Source organism: Mobula birostris, chromosome 7, assembly GCF_030028105.1.
Source record: "Mobula birostris isolate sMobBir1 chromosome 7, sMobBir1.hap1, whole genome shotgun sequence".
Taxonomy (NCBI): Eukaryota; Metazoa; Chordata; class Chondrichthyes; order Myliobatiformes; family Myliobatidae; genus Mobula; species Mobula birostris.
Window position 1 is genome coordinate 42469635 of NC_092376.1, and position 18011 is coordinate 42487645.

General features: G+C 38.2%; 1 protein-coding gene across 8 annotated transcripts in view; it reads right to left on the reverse strand.

The window, feature by feature from the left end:
• Positions 1-18011, reverse strand: part of LOC140200147 (actin-binding protein WASF3-like) — a 112040-nt gene that overhangs the window by 9661 nt on the left and 84368 nt on the right. For all 8 annotated transcript variants that reach the window (XM_072262997.1, XM_072262991.1, XM_072262996.1 and 5 more), the window contains 3 exons: positions 11662-11828; positions 5764-6030; positions 2595-2956 (listed from right to left, as the gene is read on the reverse strand). In XM_072262997.1, coding sequence (XP_072119098.1) covers positions 2595-2956; positions 5764-6030; positions 11662-11828 — 796 coding nt within the window. The remainder of the gene's footprint in view (positions 1-2594; positions 2957-5763; positions 6031-11661; positions 11829-18011) is intronic.

The window sequence follows — 18011 nt, forward strand, 5'->3', positions numbered from 1 at the left end:
CTTTTACAGTATGGGATTCCCAGTCAATACATGGAAAGTTAAAGTATCTGCCCCCCACTTTTCCTCCGCTACATTAACGACTGCATTGGCGCTGCTTCCTGCACGCATGCTGAGCTCATTGACTTTATTAACTTTGCCTCCAACTTTCACCCTGCCCTCAAGTTTACCTGGTCCATTTCCAACACCTCCCTTCCCTTTCTAGATCTTTCTGTCTCTATCTCTGGAGACAGCTTATCCACTGATTTCTACAATAAGCCCACTGATTCTCACAGCTATCTGGACTATTCTTCTTCTCACCCTGTCTCTTGCAAAAATGCTATCCACTTCTCGCAATTCCTCCGTCTCCGCCGCATCTGCTCTCAGGATGAGGCTTTTCATTCCAGGACGAGGGAGATGTCCTCCTTTTTTAAAGAAAGGGGCTTCCCTTCCTCCACCATCAACTCTGCTCTCAAACGCATCTCCCCCATTTCACGCACATCTGCTCTCACTCCATCCTCCCGCCACCCCACTAGGAATAGAGTTCCCCTGGTCCTCACCTACCACCCCACCAGCCTCCGGGTCCAATGTATTATTCCCCGTAACTTCTGCCACCTCCAACGGGATCCCACCACTAAGCACATCTTTCCCTCCCCCCTCCCTCTGCTTTCCGCAGGGATCGCTCCCTACGCGACTCCCTTGTCCATTCGTCCCCCCCATCCCTCCCCACTGATCTCCCTCCTGGCACTTATCCTTGTAAGCAGAACAAGTGCCACACATGCCCTTACACTTTCTCCCTTACCACCATTCAAGGCCCCAAACAGTCCTTCCAGGTGAGGCGACACTTCACCTGTGAGTCAGCTGGGGTGATATACTGCGTCCGGTGCTCCCGATGTGGCCTTCTATATATTGGTGAGACCCGACGCAGACTGGGAGACCGCTTTGCTGAACACCTATGCTCTGTCCGCCAGAGAAAGCAGGATCTCCCAGTGGCCACACATTTTAATTCCACATCCCATTCCCATTCTGACATGTCTATCCACGGCCTCCTCTACTGTAAAGATGAAGCCACACTCAGGTTGGAGGAACATCACCTTATATTCCGTCTGGGTAGCCTCCAACCTGATGGCATGAACATTGACTTCTCTAACTTCCGCTAATGTCCCACCTCCCCCTCGTACCCCATCCGTTATTTATTTTTATACACACATTCTTTCTCTCACTCTCCTTTTTCTCCCTCTGTCCCTCTGACTATACCCCTTGCCCATCCTCTGGGTTTTCCTCCCTCCCCTTGTCTTTCTCCCTTGGCCACCCGTCCCATGATCCTCTCATATCCCCTTTGCCAATCAACTGTCCAGCTCTTGGCTCCATCCCTCCCCCTCCTGTCTTCTCCTATCATTTTGGATCTCCCCCCCCCCCCTCCAACTTTCAAATCTCTTACTCACTCTTCCTTCAGTTAGTCCTGACGAAGGGTCTCGGCCTGAAACGTCGACTGTACCTCTTCCTAGAGATGCTGCCTGGCCTGCTGCGTTCACCAGCAACTTTGATGTGTGTTACGATAACAATCTTATGTTTCTTCCGACAGTCTGTGATCTCTGTACAAATGTGTTCCTCTAAATCCCTCGGAATGTGGGGTGGTCTGTAATTCAGCCCCATTAACGTGGTAAGGCTTTTCTTATTTCACTGATCCACCCACAACTAGACGAGTTCTCCAGTGTGTCCCGACTGAGCACTCCCGTGTCATTTTACCTGATTAGTAACGGCACCCCTACTCCTTTAATCCCTCCTGCTCTGTGACGTCTAAAACAATGTAACCCTGGAATATTGAGCTGCCAGTCCTGCCCCTCCTGCAACCAAGTCTCACTAATGGCTACAGTGTCATAATTCCTCGTGTTGTTCCGTGCATTGAGCTCACCCGCCTTCCTACAATACATTCAAATATATGCAGCTTAGGACACTAGTCGCAACATGCTCAGCCTATTGATTCCTGATTTTGTCTGAGGTCTTACCAACATATAGCTCCACAATCTCGCCACTAACTGTTCTGGCACTCTGGCTCCCATCCCCCTGCAACTCTAGTTTAATCCCAACTGCGCAACATTAGGAAACCTTCCCACTAGGATTGTAATCTCCTTCTAGATCAGACCGTCCCTTCCTTGGAAGAGAGCCCAATGAACCAAAAATCTTATGCCCTCCCTCCTACACCAACTCCTTAGCATGTGTTAAACTGTATAATCTTCCTAGTTCTGGCCTCCTTAGCATGTGGCATGGGTAGCAATCCTGAAACCTTCTGAGTTATAGAAACAGACTCAAGGGCCAGAGCCGGACCACTGTGACCTTTGTTCATTTTAAAATGTGGAGTGCAGGATTATTTCTCTCTAAGAGTTAATTATGGGCAAAATAGTGAAAAACAAGAAACATTAATCACAGGTACAGTTTCATTCAGTTAAATGCAATGTGCTAGGATTTCTTTAGTTCTTCCAATAAGATTACAGATTTTAACAACGGATGAGAGCTTCAGTGCAAACGTGCACCACCTGCACCACCGTTCCTCCACTCAATGAGATTTCCACAAAGAGATTTGCAAACCAGTAAAATTCTGCACTATTATTACTTACCCACACGAATAGCAGCAAGGAGATCACTTCTGGCATCATTGAGGGGAGTACTTGTTGGTTCAAGCCGTTTGTTTTCAACTACAAGTTGAGAGTGCATTGGAGAGGATGCAAGGGAGGAAGGTGGTGCAGGCAGAGCAGGAGGAGGAGGTGGAGGAGGTACGGGAGGCCCAAGTGGAGAGGCTGCCCCAGGTGGCATTGGGGGCGCAACTCCTACCACTGACCCAGGCTGGGAAGCTGGAGGAGTAGGCACTTGGAGTGGACTGACAAAGGCTGTTTGTGCTGATGGAATGACTGGGTCAGGGGGAAGCGCAGCAGGGCCTGTTGAATTGTAATATTCCATCATCTGAGGAGGAGGTGGCACACTGCAATAAATAATATTTATTTAGATTAACGAGAATGCAACATGTACATTTCAATAATTTCATTGCGTATACATTTGCTTTTCTCATATTTTAAACCTTTCAATAACTAAATTCTGATATTCTAGAATCTCAAAATATATTAGCATCCTGGTGACTTACACACACAGAACTAGATCATTCATCCCCACCAACATAAATTAAAGGTTTACTTTTTATCCAACTCTCAGTCATGAGAGCTGAATATGCAACCAAGGAAGAGTTAAATTGAGTTTTCACATACCTGATCACAGAAAGAGTGCTAAATGTAAACCTAATTTAAAATGGTATGTTATGTTCATCAGAAAAAAATCTAGAATGTTTTTATGCCTTGCAATTAAGTAATTATTTACAAATACTTCTACTTACTAAGTTTTATGATTTTGCTGCTGAAAATCTTAAATTCACTTCATTCACATTATTATGCTCTAAGTGACCATCTAGTAACATGACAACAAATTACTTATTTTGTAATTTATAGTAGTCTTGGCTTTGCACTGCACTGCTGTCACAAAATAACAAATTTTACATCATATAAGGCACTGATTCTGACTCCTTAATTTAAAAATTGTTTACTTTATAACAGAATACTTGAGGAAGTTGACCATTGGTATCATTAACATCATAATCCTGGCAATATATTTGTTGCCAGATATGTTCATTATTGTATCGGTGTGACTACCTTTGACAAGCAGGGACAACAGGAAGTAGAAATCATCAATGAGATGTGGAGGGTCTGGAAATTCTTTTTATTTGAGAACAGTTAGCCTTATGACTGAGAAAAATAACTAAAGTAAGTATCTAAAATTCAATTTTAAAGAATGAGGCCAGATCATAAGCAAAATGGTTTTGTCAATACATACTTCTTCTTAAATAGCCCCTCAGGACTGAGGATGACTTGTTTCTATTCTGTGGGTCCAAATGAGGACAACATGGGAACTACAGACTCTTCCACAACTGGAATAGGAAGTGCCTGAGGGGGCAAACAGGTGGAAAACTCATGAGCTGCTGCCCTCCCTCCATTGCATTCACAGGGACTTCTCTATACTCCCAGAGCATGGACTCCAGGCTTACAATAGCATCTCAAATGATCCTTCTCCAGACAGAGTGATCATGGTCAAACATTCTCAGGAGTGGGTGGTGAAGTTGCATTTCTTCAAAGAGATATCCTTGAATATGTTCCGCTGCCAATCTCATAATTTCTTCCTATGAGAATCTCAGGATAAAATTACTATTTTGGGACTGATGTGGGGTATACAAAGTGGCTTGCCCAACATAGCTGACTTGATGTTCTTCGGATCTCATTGCTGGGAATATTGCCCTGGGTGAGGACACTGATGTTGGTTTGCCTACCTTTGTGGCGTATTTTGTGGTGGCATAATTGGTACTATTTGTTGAAAGCCTACAGATACCAGCTATAGGTATTCCAAGTCTCAGAAGAATACATGTGGAGAGGGATCCCTGCTACCCAGCAGACTATAAGTTTTGTGCTGTCACAGTCCTCAAATACTTTTTCTCCTGAATTGACCAGAGACTATGCTGATGCACTGAAGGTGGTTGTGAATTTCATTAGCAATGTGCCTCTCTGTGGAAAGATGGCTCTTCTCCCTGGCACCTCTCAACACTGCCTATGGTCTCACCTGGAACCTTTACTGTTGGAGGGCACTATTGAACAGTGGGGTAAAATTGGTAGACCTTTGTCTTAAATATATTGCATGTAGTGCCCATCCTCTCGCACGCCCAGATTCTGAGCATGTGCTGTTGTCTGCATATTGTAGCTCGACAACTGAAATCTTAGTTTTGTAATGTAGTCACTAAAAGTTGAACTCTTTCCCATTAATCCTGATGTTTAGCTCCATTCCAATGCGGAGTTGGAATGCTAGACTTCCAGTGAAGTCTAACTTGTTAGTGTGTCCAAAACAGCTGCCTGTTAGTTTAATTTGAACTGCATTTTTGATCTTGCACCATGTTGTGCTACAAGGTGCTGTTTTAAGGGTATATGTTCAATGGTAAAAATAAGCAGAATAATTTCTTCCCACAGTTCTAGAACAGATAATGTAAAGAGCCTTTTCTTTAGCATTACATCAAGAAAATATGCATTCAGATCCAAAAGGAGCAAAGAGCTATAATAGTTTCAGTTACTTTCATATTTGCTATTACACCCTGCATATTTTCAGCATTATGCTCTTTTCTCCTATGACACAAGACAATAAGTACTTTGGAACTACTTCAGGATACATCACTTTCTTTCTTAAAATAATGATTTTATTTGAATATCTCTAACATCTTAGTTGACTCCTTCAAAATAATGGATGCTCTTCAAAAATATTAAATCTTACTGATTAAAAGTCATATTTGTGATATACAGTTTAACTATTATCAACCAGCAGTTTACAATTTTAATTTTTTCTTTTCAGATGACAAGAGGGAAATTTGCCAGAATCTGGTGGGGACCACTTCACTTTAAACTCCACCCATGTCAGACAAATCTACAAGTGGTTGTAGATTTCCTGTAGGGTTTTTCAACATACCAACACTACAGATGCACTACTTATATTAATATGAGGAACAAAATGCTGTAAATTCCTATCTCTAATATAGTTCTGTCAATATTGGAAGATTATACAGAATTACAATATAAGTATAGTTTAAATTCTATCACATACTAAAAAAAAATTACTCCAAAGGCTATAAAATAAAGTTTGGTTAAAAGAGCTGGTTTATTGTTCAGGATTCACTAATTTAACAACTAATAAGATACAAGCAATTACCTGTGGTCTACTGGTTGTTGTGCTGGTGGACGGGCATCATTTAGAGTAGTTGGTGGTGGAGGTGGTGGGGGTTGTTGAGGTCTATTCAAAGTAGCATGTCTAAACCCTGGCGCAGAGGATTTGCAATCATGTTCCTGAACTTGATTCCCAGTCACCATTTGTTGTTGGTTAGCATTTGGCAAGTGTGAAGCTGGCATTTGTTGCTGCTGTGAATGATGGCTTGGGGTAGCAGGGTATGAATAATCAGTGAGATCTGATCCATGGGATCTGGTATCAAAAGCAGAAATTAAACATTTAATAATCAACAGATACAAAGGTAATTATGCCAGAGAGGTATTCCACAATTAGGTTTCAAAGCACAGTATCAAAGCCAGCAATCAATTATCCATATTACAAACATAATTTATGAAGTTTACTTCTGTATTTCTATTAAATCTGGTTAATTTTTACATTTTCACAAAGTACTGTATGTGGCATTCAAATACACAACTTAACACATACATCCCAAAATATATTATTTTCAGAAACAGTACTTAAACTGTGTAATCCATTGAGTAAAAATGCCATGTTGATATTCTATTAAAATTTGTAATGTTATAGAATTATGTAATAAAACTAAAAATGTGTGACTAACATTTTCTTTGACATATCCGAAAGCTGAGGAAGAATGAAAGATAATCCTATAAACCCAGATAACAGCGAGCTTTATTCAGTATGTGAGTTTTCCCAGCCTTTCCCCACCAATGCAGGACATTAATCCCACTCTAGGAAGAAAAGATCAATTTAAAACCTTTAATTATGTAAATAGAATGATGCTTTTTATTCTGAGATGCAAGTGTTTTTTTTTGTAGTTTCCAACTCCGACTTCTCTAAATCTGTAGGATTTAGAATGGAAGAAGAAAAGATTTAGGATGGAAGAAGAAAAGATGTAACTACTGAAGATGAATACCACGTATATCACAAACTTCTGAAAAGAGACACTAAGATTTTATGTTAACAACAACAACAATGTATTTATATAGCACCAACAATACAGTAAACATACTAATATGCTTCGCAGGTGTGATTTGGAGATGTCCCTAGGTGTTGTCAGTTTATGTGTGGAACCTGTAACTGTGTCTTTGGAAGATGTTACCCAGGGGGAGTAACAGAAGTGACAACCAATGATACATCCTTGAGCACCTTTTAAGTAACTGTGTGGAGGCTGGAAATGGCATTGTAGGAGCTTCTCTGGTCAAAACTGCGACTAAGAATAAAGGACAGACCCAGACACGTTGAAGGATGGTGCGGTCAACTGTGTCAGATTGAAATGGATAAGAGATGCCCTTTATAAAACTGAACAATGTGAATGGATGGGAGAAAGAAATGTCCCTAAGTTCTCTGATTCCTGTCAATACTGAAATATTGGCAAGGATGACTTCAATCGAGTCACAAAACGACAAATAAAAGCACCAACATGGGGAGAAGTAAAACAATATGTGGATAAGAAGATTCAAAATTCTTAGAAGCTTACATTACCTTTAATTGGAATAGTATCAAAACCAAACAATAGGACGTTCAAAATGAGAAAGGAGGACTAATGCAACAAATCATAAAAAGTCACAACCATTCTGAAAGCAAAATGGATATGCTTATCAATGCAGTTATCTAATCCACATTTCATGAATTAATACAGAGGCACAGAAGGCAGAAGGTGGTAGTAGATGGAGAGTATTCTGCCTGGAGTCTGGTAACCAGTAGTCTTCCACAGGGATCTGTTCAAGCACCCATTCTCTTTGTGATTTTTATAAATGACTTGGATGATGAAATGGAAAAGTGCATTAATAAGTTTGTAGATGACATGAAGGTTGGTGGTGTTGTGGATAGAGTAGAAGATCGTCGTAGGTTACAATAGGATATTATACATTAATGTACAAGATGATAAGAGGCATTGATAAAGTGGACAGCCAGAGAAATTTTCCCAGGTGGAAGTGGTCAATACGAGAGGGCATAATTTTAAGGAGAATGGAGGAAAGTAAAGGGAAATGTCCGTGGTAGTTTTTTTTAATGCAGAGAGATAGGTGTGTGTAACGTACTGCTAGGAGTGGTGGTAGAGGTAGGCACATTAGGGAAATTAATGAGATTTTTAGATAGGGACACTGATGAAAGAAAAATGGCTCTGAGGGTGGTAAGGGTTAGATTGATCTTAAAGTAGGTTTAAACACTGGTATAACATTGTGGGCTGAAGAGGCTGTAACATGCTGGACTTTTCTATGTTCTATGATAAATGGCAGATGCAGTATATGGGATTATTAGAAGTACATGAAAATTGCGGTTCTGCAGGATATAAATGTTAAGGACTTGGATAACATGGAAAGAAAGATGTGTAGATGTATTGCAGGAGAAGCTAGCATAGCAGTAGAGTAACACTATGACAGTGCCATTAACCCGAGTTCAATTCCTGCTGCTGTCTGTAAGGAGGTTGTAGGTTCTCCCCACGACTACGTGAGTTTTCTCCCAGACCAAAGACACATGAGTTACTGGGATAATTGGTCACACGGGTGTAACTGGATGGTGTGGGCTCATTGGGCTGTTAGGGTCTGTTACTGAGCTGTACCTCTCAATAAATTAAAGAAGGCAAAAGGTATTAACTGGAAAGAAATGTTAAGTAATCGAGAAAGGTTTTGCTGGTGCGATCATACTGGATAATAAACTATGGAATACAGAAATTGCCAACTGTGAAGAAAGATTAAATCAAAAGTGCTAGTAAGGAAAGTAAATGTCTCAGCAAATACATAACGAAGACAGAAAAGCTGAGAAGAAATAGAATCTTACACAGGATAAATAAATGTTTTGCAGCAGTCTGTATGCTTGTTACAGATAGGCATGTTAGTAAGGAGGGAGAGAGTGGGAGAAGAGGGATTGGTTAGGAAGGGTATCTGTTAAACTGCCAAAGAGTAATATCAATTAAATTATTTAGATTAGTGGAGGAGGAAAAAGTTACAGGAACTAACTAATATCTAAGAAAGGCCTCTGCAAGTCAAAAGTAGGGAAGTTTCATATTTGCCACAAAAAAGAGGTAGTTGGAATTCCTATACAATGTCACAGATATATAGAGTATATCTGCCTTCACTTTAAAAGAATATAAGAACAGAACTGGGTAATTCAGTCATTTACCCTTGTTCCACCAATCTAAAATATCACAGCTCATCAGAGCCTCAATTCTGTTCACCCACATTAGATCTAACTCATTGTTTTATTTTCTATCAGGGAAAATAGTTAGGAGTTAATCCTACTGAATTCCTTTATCATCTTAAACAGCTAAATTATATCATCCCTCAACACCTGCCTGCAGAAATAAAGGTGGGTAGTACTTAAAATTGCCTGATAACCCAAAAATAAATGGAGCTTTCCAAATGGTGTATAAACAAGGCGATATATACAATCCTTTGTATTTTATCTAAACAGATAAATACAAAATAAATGAAAGTGCCATAAGAATTGCAGTTTTGGGTACAAGTTGAAAAAGCGGCAGAGAATAGACAACAAACAATACTGGCATAGTGGCACAGAATACAAGACCTGCTAATTTATGTTTTCATCTCATGACATCACCAGCAAAAGTAGACATGTTACTTTCTATACCTAGTTCCTCTAACACAGGAGTTCCCCACGCGGGGTCCACAGTCCCCTCGGTTAATGGTAAGGCTCCGTGGCATAAAAAAGGTTGGGAACCCCCGCTCGAAAGCAATCTTCAGAATTGAGGATGATTTTCTTTCGCTCCGTTTGTTGAACTTTGATGCAACCAATGAGACCAACATGGGAACTGCAGGCTCTCTCGCAAATGGCACAGGATATGCCTAATGGTATGAGTGGTAATGATCTAATAATCTGAGAGGTAATGATCTCCCTCCATGCTTAAACAGGGATTCTGTATGCTCTCGAAGGCATGGGTTATTATTCTCAATACACCCAGAAAGTTCCTTCTCTATTTTGACTTGTCATGGATTAGATACAGGAATTGGTGGCAATGCTCTAGTTCAAGGAGGCTTTGGGCACATACTTGAATCATTTCCTTTGTCCACCTAATGATCTCTTCCCATGATAATATCTGTTTGGGGGCTGGTATCAGGCAAGGGAAAATCATAATTTCCTAATGTAACTGACTGAGTGTAACTAGGGCCTTAATGCTGGACGTTGGCCTGGGAGAGGGCACTGACACTGGGTCACTTATTCTTCCAGTGCATTTGGAGGATTTTGCACATCAAATTTTAAGCTGTTGATTTTCCAGGGACATCACTAGTTTTGGTCTCAGAACTATATATCATTGTTGTTCAGTAGATCAGGAGTTTTGGGCAAGGTCTAAGGACTTGATCTTTAAATATTCTATCAATCAAAGCTGTGCTAACTCATTGAAGGTAGTATCAATTTCATCACCAAATAGTTCCTGAGATATGGCTTTCCAGAATCTCACCATGAACCTCTATTGTCAGAAGGCAGTGTTGTGCAATAGAAGCAGGTTGGTAGGGGATGTTTGTCTTGTCGATATTGAGTGTAAGGCCTATCCTGTAACATACTTGGAGTTTTACTTCCAAGTGTGTGCAAAAATAAGTATCAAGTTGTCAAATTACAGCTTGATTACTGAGGTTCATGACATCTTGGTTCTGAAAAGTATTGAATAGTTTCCCATTAGTTCTGTGCCTTGTTATCTCCATCAACCTGGCTCCAGGATATCAGCATCAATAGAAGTATTACTGCAAGAAAATAAACATCAAAGTGTTCAAGGACACGAGAAAGGCAGCTCAATTCAGCCTATACTTCACAAGCAACCTGTTATTCCAAGCGTACAGGAGCCACAAATTGACCACAGGTGATGCACTGACGTCTATCATAATTGGCACCAAAAAAACACCTTTTCGCTTCTCAAGAAGGATCTGGACTGGTCTGATGAGAATGTTTAGGTTGTTGAGGAGATAATTAACTGAATGCAGGAGATGTTCTTGGATTGGAAGCTCCACCTTTCCTCAAAGAGTAAAGATCAGCTCTACAGGCACCTGAAAGAAAACCAATGATCTAAAGAACAGGAATCGCTAAAAAGGCATGACTTGTACAGATTCTTCAGAGCTGTAACAGATAATTTATGGCTTATATAATCAAGTCTTATCCCACCGAGAGCCAAAACATTAGTCGTTAAAGACAGAGAGAGGAAGCCAATAAGAGAAGAAGCATTTCAAAAACCTCCTCAGGTGTGACACTGACCACGATGCGAGAGCCTTTAATTCTATCCCACAGAACCTATAAACTGAATACATTGATATTTAAAAGCAAATTTGTATATAATTTGAGCATTTATATCCCAAGACCTACAAATTAAGAAGATAAGCAATGTATATTTTAATATAAAATATTTGCATTTGGCTGAGAAATAATGTACTATTTAAAATATGCTTAAAACTTAAATTTCATTTTCCTTTCATTAATACTGATTATTCTTTAACATAAATTAAAATATGACTTTCAAATACAAATATTAAACAATTGATTATAAAACCTTAAAAGTGGCAATGCGGATAAATGGAAAAGATTGATTAACTGCACTGAAAATGTTACAGAGTACTTATGAAAAAGCTTTAGGTACAAAAGTAAGTAAAAAAAAATTATGATTATAAATTAGTTGAGCAGAGAGTTCATTAGATAGAAAGGATCAGAAAATTCAGAAATATTATTTTACTGCATGAAGATGCGTTATTAATATGTAAACACATGTTACCCAGTAAGCCACTGATCTGAGCAAAACACCAATTAAAAGGCAATTAGAATACTGCTGTTCTCATGCAACAAAAAAACAAATCACAAAACAAGACCAGCAGCAGGATTGGTACCAAAGCAGTCAAGGCTTTGATAATAAAACTAACAAACCCTTTAGACATTTTCTCCTCTTTCATGACCTCGGCCTGCTCCATTTCCTTTGCGTCTGTCATGAACTCTTTGCCCATTTTCATTCTTTCCCATTCTTCTTTTCTTGTTTTGACTTTTCTCACATTAACTTGGTGATTTCTGTTTGAATTCAATTTATGTTTCTCTCTCTGGAGGGAAAACCATACCAATATGGGAAATAAACAAATGACCAAAAGCAGCTACTTAAACTAAGGTCCGGAGGAAACCTCAGTTCAAACTAAGGTGCAAATTTATCAAACAATAATATGGGTACCAATCTCAAAACAGTCTCAACTTCTGTTGAAAAGCAACAGTCCTATTTTAAAAATGATCTCCAAATTCATATTTTACAATAATTATATGATTAACATCATGCTTAACAATAACAATATGATCAAATATGGCTCAAAATGTTACTATCAGTAATTTTTGAAATGTGCTAATTAAATTTCATGATTATAACTGATGGTAATATTGTAGCATGTTCACTTCACGTCTATCAAATGTATTCTATTACTAAGGATCCAAAATAAGCTTAAAATATAAAACAGCAATGTCTAATTTATAATATATCTACAGCATTACAACTCAAGGTATCGTGAATTTAATCTGGTTTGTAATTTTTTAATAGCTGTCTTATAGCTGCAGCAGACTATACTAATTGAAAGACAAAATGCAAACGAGAAATGAATGAGTTCGGTATGAAATGAGTTTCAATAACAATCTCAATTCAGTGCCCAGTGGAAAAAATTGACATGAATTTACAATGATATCAAACAGGTGCATGGACGAAAGGTGCAGTAAGAAATGTTCATCTGTGTGTATGACATGGCAGCGGGAGCTCTGCATCTAGCTAAACAGGAGTGCTCAAATTTTTAATCTGGAAGTCAGAGCATGCTATTACCAAACAGAAACAGCAATATGCACAAGAGGAAATTGCTTTATTCTGCCACTGAGAAGACTAGAGCTAAAAAAAAATGTCTTTGAACGTGTCAATAGCTTTCGTTTGTGTACAATTGTCAATAGAAAGTGCAAATTGAATTCATCTTGATAAATGCTCTTTTGCTGACACTTTGACTTAGTCATTTGCATTTCACCAAATTCTTACTCTGATGATTATTAAAGGCTTTTTCTGTTAGATTCTACTAATGTAAAACTCCTACAGAAATTCAATTTGAACATAAGCTGGGTTTGAAGTTCTTTGATCCTTCACAATGATTTAGCTGATTTCAGCCGAATGGTGCTGAAAAACAAACAGTACCACATTTCTAAATGAGCTAATATATTTATGAGCAATATTGCAATGCTCAGCTATAGTCTGCCATCCAATTGATCAGAAATCCTGATAGTTTGTCATCTAGCACACACTAGGCAATGTCTACAATTAAACTCACCCTTTCCTAAACTCCTTAGAGATTTAATGAAGTACCAGTTTCACGATTCTAAGAAACTCTCAAGGACCCCAATCCCATACCCTCAGAAACTCCCAGGAGCCTCATTCCCATGTTCCTGAAAAACCCAGACGGACCCAATTCCTACAATTCTTAGAAACCCATCTGGTCCATTGAAAATATATCATACTACTGTGCAAATACCAAGTAATGAATACCAAGGCTCTGGGCCCACGCAGAGCTGCTCCAGAGATTTGGATCCAAGGACTCAATTTGGTTCGGAATGCTGCTGTTGTTGCTAGCCTCTTATTTTTTGCATGATTTGTTCTGATTATTTGTTTGCTTTCTCTGTGGGCACTGGGGGTTGGTCTTTTTTTAAAATTATGTTCTTTCAGGTCCTTGCTTTTTGACTGCCCGTTAAGCAAACAAATCTCCAGGTTGAATAATCTATACATTCTTTGATAATAAATGCACTTTGAATCTAGACTTTTTGAAAAGCCAGAAGAAAAGCAATTTAAAAGTGCATTAGGGAATTAAGAGTAGTAATATCCAACATTTCTGAAAATTTATCAGTACGGCACTACCAAAACAGTACATTTCATATCTCATTTAACTTATTGTGTAACTGCCAGTTCTTAATTTTGTAGGATGATTTCCTGTAAGTCCATAACTTCCTGAAAGAAAGCATATCATGAAAGAACTGGATTCTCATTTGAATTACATTTAGCTATACAAGTTGCCATTATGTTTTCATGTTGCAATAAGAAATAACTGAAATATAAGAAACACCATAGAGCTATTCTTACGTATTATCATTTAAATTATTGTTTCAACAGAATCCTTTGCAAAGTTAAATGAAAATACCAGAAGTATCTACATTGACACTGAATAACACAGTTGTGGCACTAATCTACTTTAGAAAGTTTTAATTATCTTCTCACCATTAAATTCTGAATTTCAAAATTACCAATTAGTTGCTAAAATATTGCTAGGGATTCCCTTGATATTTAGAGAACATTAAAGCTACATGGCTCAGAAAGATCACAAGTTTTATCCTCAGACTCTGAGGAGTTAGCAGACCTCAGACAAAGCAACATCACTCTACCATCACTGATTAGGAAAAGAGAGGAAGGACAGTTGGTCGGAGAGCTGGGATAGTCATACACAACCAATCATTAGACTACCGGAGGTGCATCCTTTGATAATTAGAATTTCAGTCATTAGAATTTGGACTATTGATTATGTTCATTTCTTTACAGTCAAAATTTAGTGACAGAACTCAGATAAAGAGAAAGTAATGAGATAGCAAGAGCATTCACCTTAAACAATAGGGAGCGAAACTCACTGCTCTGTCGTCAAATTTCAAATTATGATCTGCATTATTCTTGGCATAAAGTGCTCCAATTGTCATAAAGACATTCTAGATACTTTTTAATCATGCGTCTTTCCCAAACAGGAGTTAAGCTCTGTTCAACAGCTGTTTTTGGATCTTGTGACTAAAACCTAGTTTAAAATAAGCAGAGTTTGAACTGTAGTAGTTATATCTAACTGGGTCGTTTTGTAATAGCATTTTTCAAACTAAATACCAATTTTATTTATTTAGATTCAGCAGAATCCACAGGAAAAAAATTCACCTGCTAGCCGCTACCATGTAACTGCCACCAACCTATTGTCAATCTTATACAATTCCAGGAACAATTCAATTCCCTTCTCACTCGCCTTCTAAACACAGATCTTGAGCCGTGATTTCACATATTCCCAATTATAGAATCTGTTTAGAACTTGCAGGTCATTGGTGCAACTTAAATTAAGTTCAAATCTGGGACAGCCTCAATCCACATGACCCACTGCAGGTGATCTTTGCGCTTCTAGTAATTTTGGCTGCAGTTTCAACCTCTATCCTAATATTGTCATTGCTGTTACTTGCTCTTGATTTTAATCTTTATTTACAAGTGCTGGAATTTTTAAATTAAAAAGTTGATATATAATTATATTCCAATTGAATTTTTTTCAGCAGTACAATACTTCAGTATACAACTCTTGCTCATTGTACAATTACTGATTTTTCCTCATGTGATAAGCAAAGAATTCTGGAAACGGGATTACTTTTCCACATTCTTATAGACCAGGGAGGTTATATATACACAGACCTATTGCTTGGGGAAACTGATCCCTCTGAAGATATTCCATGGCACAGATTTTGAGATAACCTGTTGTCAGGTCTAAGTTCTTTGTCATACGCCATCATATTCCACTCCTGTCGCCTGTTCTTGGCTTTTCTAACTTTTTTCACCTCACGGGTTGTGCCATCTACACGTTTCTGCTCCTATGATATGAAGAAAGCATGCCAAGAGATAGGAAAGACGAGACATATAGTGGGTAAAAGTTGTTAACATAACACAAAGAAAGTGCAATCTTTCAAAGAAGGAAACTTGCACATTATGTGAAATTCCATTTTTGGACTACAAATATGGAGTATTATTTTTTATAAATTCCAATTTAAATTTATTAAGATTTTGCTGAACACTTAATTGTTTTATATACAGTAACTTTCACTTCATTGGAGGAATTAAATAGTTAAAGCTCTGGTGATTTGGTGTAGATTATCTAAAGTCAAAGTTAAAGCTATATGATTAAAAGCTGAAAAAATAAAACTCAAATGCAGTAGAAAGAAAGTATATATCAGAAGAGAATGAGTGTAACAGAATCAATTTTAAAATGCTTGGTGATGCATTTGTGTTTTATTTCTTATTTTTGCTATGAAACATAATTTTTTGCTTTCATATTATAAAGTTAAACCTGCTTTCAGGAATCACAACATTTTTTGTTAAGATCTGAACAAAGAAATTATTGCTGGTGCCATTCAATGGATCGACCGTTAACACAGATTCTCGTATCTTTATCAGAGTTGTATGGCAAACCCTTGGCTGCCATTTTAGGTACTTCTACATTATTCATTTTAAGTTAAAGTTTCCACTGAAATGCATACACAGAAATTATATATAAATAAATGACAAGTAATATTGTCACCACTTAGTTCCAGGTTCCTCGATCAAACAATAATTTCAAATGATCCGTTTCTAACAAAATATATAAATTTGCTTAATATCATACTGAATATTAATTAACGTCATTTATATTTATGACTATTCTAATGTATGAAGGTTTATTTCCTGATCATGACCAAAAGAAGCAAAACTCGTTTTCTGATTACTGATAAAGTACATGACAAGTATTGATCATTTGTTATATACAATTAAAGAATGATAATTGATTGCAATTATTGTGTTGAAAGCACAATTTTTGGTGGAATACACGTATGGTTTATTTTGTTCCTATTTACAGACCTTCAGACTGGCCCAGGAATTCTTATACTTAATGTGCATACTGATTTTAATTTAGATTATATATAGTCTGTACATTAAATAATAAGGCAGGCTTGAGCTAGAGGGTTTAAACGTTCCAGTGTTATTTTTAATACCTGTTCTTACCTCACCTGAAGACCTGAGTCAAAGTGGAAAATCAACAGCATCAATAAGTGTTCCACAGAATATAGACCTTTGAACACTACGGCACAGTACAGACCCTTCAGCCCACAATGTTGTCCCAAACTTATAATGTACTCTTCCCTCCAACATAGCCCTGAATTTTTCTATCATCCATGTGATTATCTAAGAGTTTCTTAAATGTCTCTATGTATCTGCCTCTACCACTACCCCTGGCTGCACCTTCCACATACTCACCACTCCCTGTGTAAAAAAATTACCTCTGATGTCCCCTGTATTTCTCTCCAGTCACCTTAAATGTATCCCCCCTCGTATTAGCCATTTCCGCTCTGGGAAGAATTCTCTGGCTATCCATTTGTCATCTTGTAGACCTCTATCAAGTCACTTCTCAGCCTTCTTCACTCAAAAGTGTAAAGTTCCATGATTAGCCATTTTAAGTTAACTAGGTAAGTAAATTGATTGCTTTAGCAGGAGGCCTTGAAGATTATGACCTCTATCTCAGCAGTCCTTCTATGACGATCCAAGATTTGTATATCAGGGAATTATAGTCAGCCTCACAACCTGACCTACCACTCAAAAGCAAATGTCCCACAGTGATGCAAGTGATTAGAGGCAGCTGAAAGCAGATTAAGTAAAATTAGGGAAATATCAAGGTAGCAATTACCATAACATAACACAATGTGTTTTAGAAAGGTAATACGCAAGGGCAGAAGTTTGGTGAAAGCATTTTTTTCCAAGATACTCACGAATCTTTCTCTTTTTTGATCTCTCTACTTTTGTCCTCTCCTCAGCCAGCCACCTGTACACTCTCACTCTCATCAACCCCTCTTGCCCGTAGGTCAGCCATTTCTCAACGCTCTAACTCTCACAAACTTTCAATGTGCCGAACCCCAGCATTATCTGGCTGTCTCATTGACTGTCACCACCTTCTTCCCTACTGCAACCCCTGTGCCCCACTCACTAATTCTACTGCATCCTTCCAGCATCCTAACCCTTCTGTTTGACTAGGATTTTAAATGCCATTAAGAATGTTTTGTTATAGTTTTCAAGAGCTATACAGAAGGCACATGCATTAATAGCAAAATTCATAAAGAGATCATCTATAGATCAGGGGCTATTCCCTTAACAGGAGTTCCCAGTACAGGAGTACCTGTTAAGAGAAAATATGCAGGAGTTGGGAGTGTAGTTCAAATACAATGAGGAAGGCAAAGGGGAAATATGAACATAAAACAATATAGTCAAATATTTTAAAGACGTATCAATATTTTTAAAAATTGGGAATAGTGCCATTAGTGGAATGGCAGCACAATGACTACAGGTAATGGGAGGCAATATTATTGGCTTTAGCATTTCCCAAGGTACAAAATGGAACACATTGAATTGACACTGGATGATGGGATGAGTAATGAAATGAGTATATTTAAAATGAAACAGG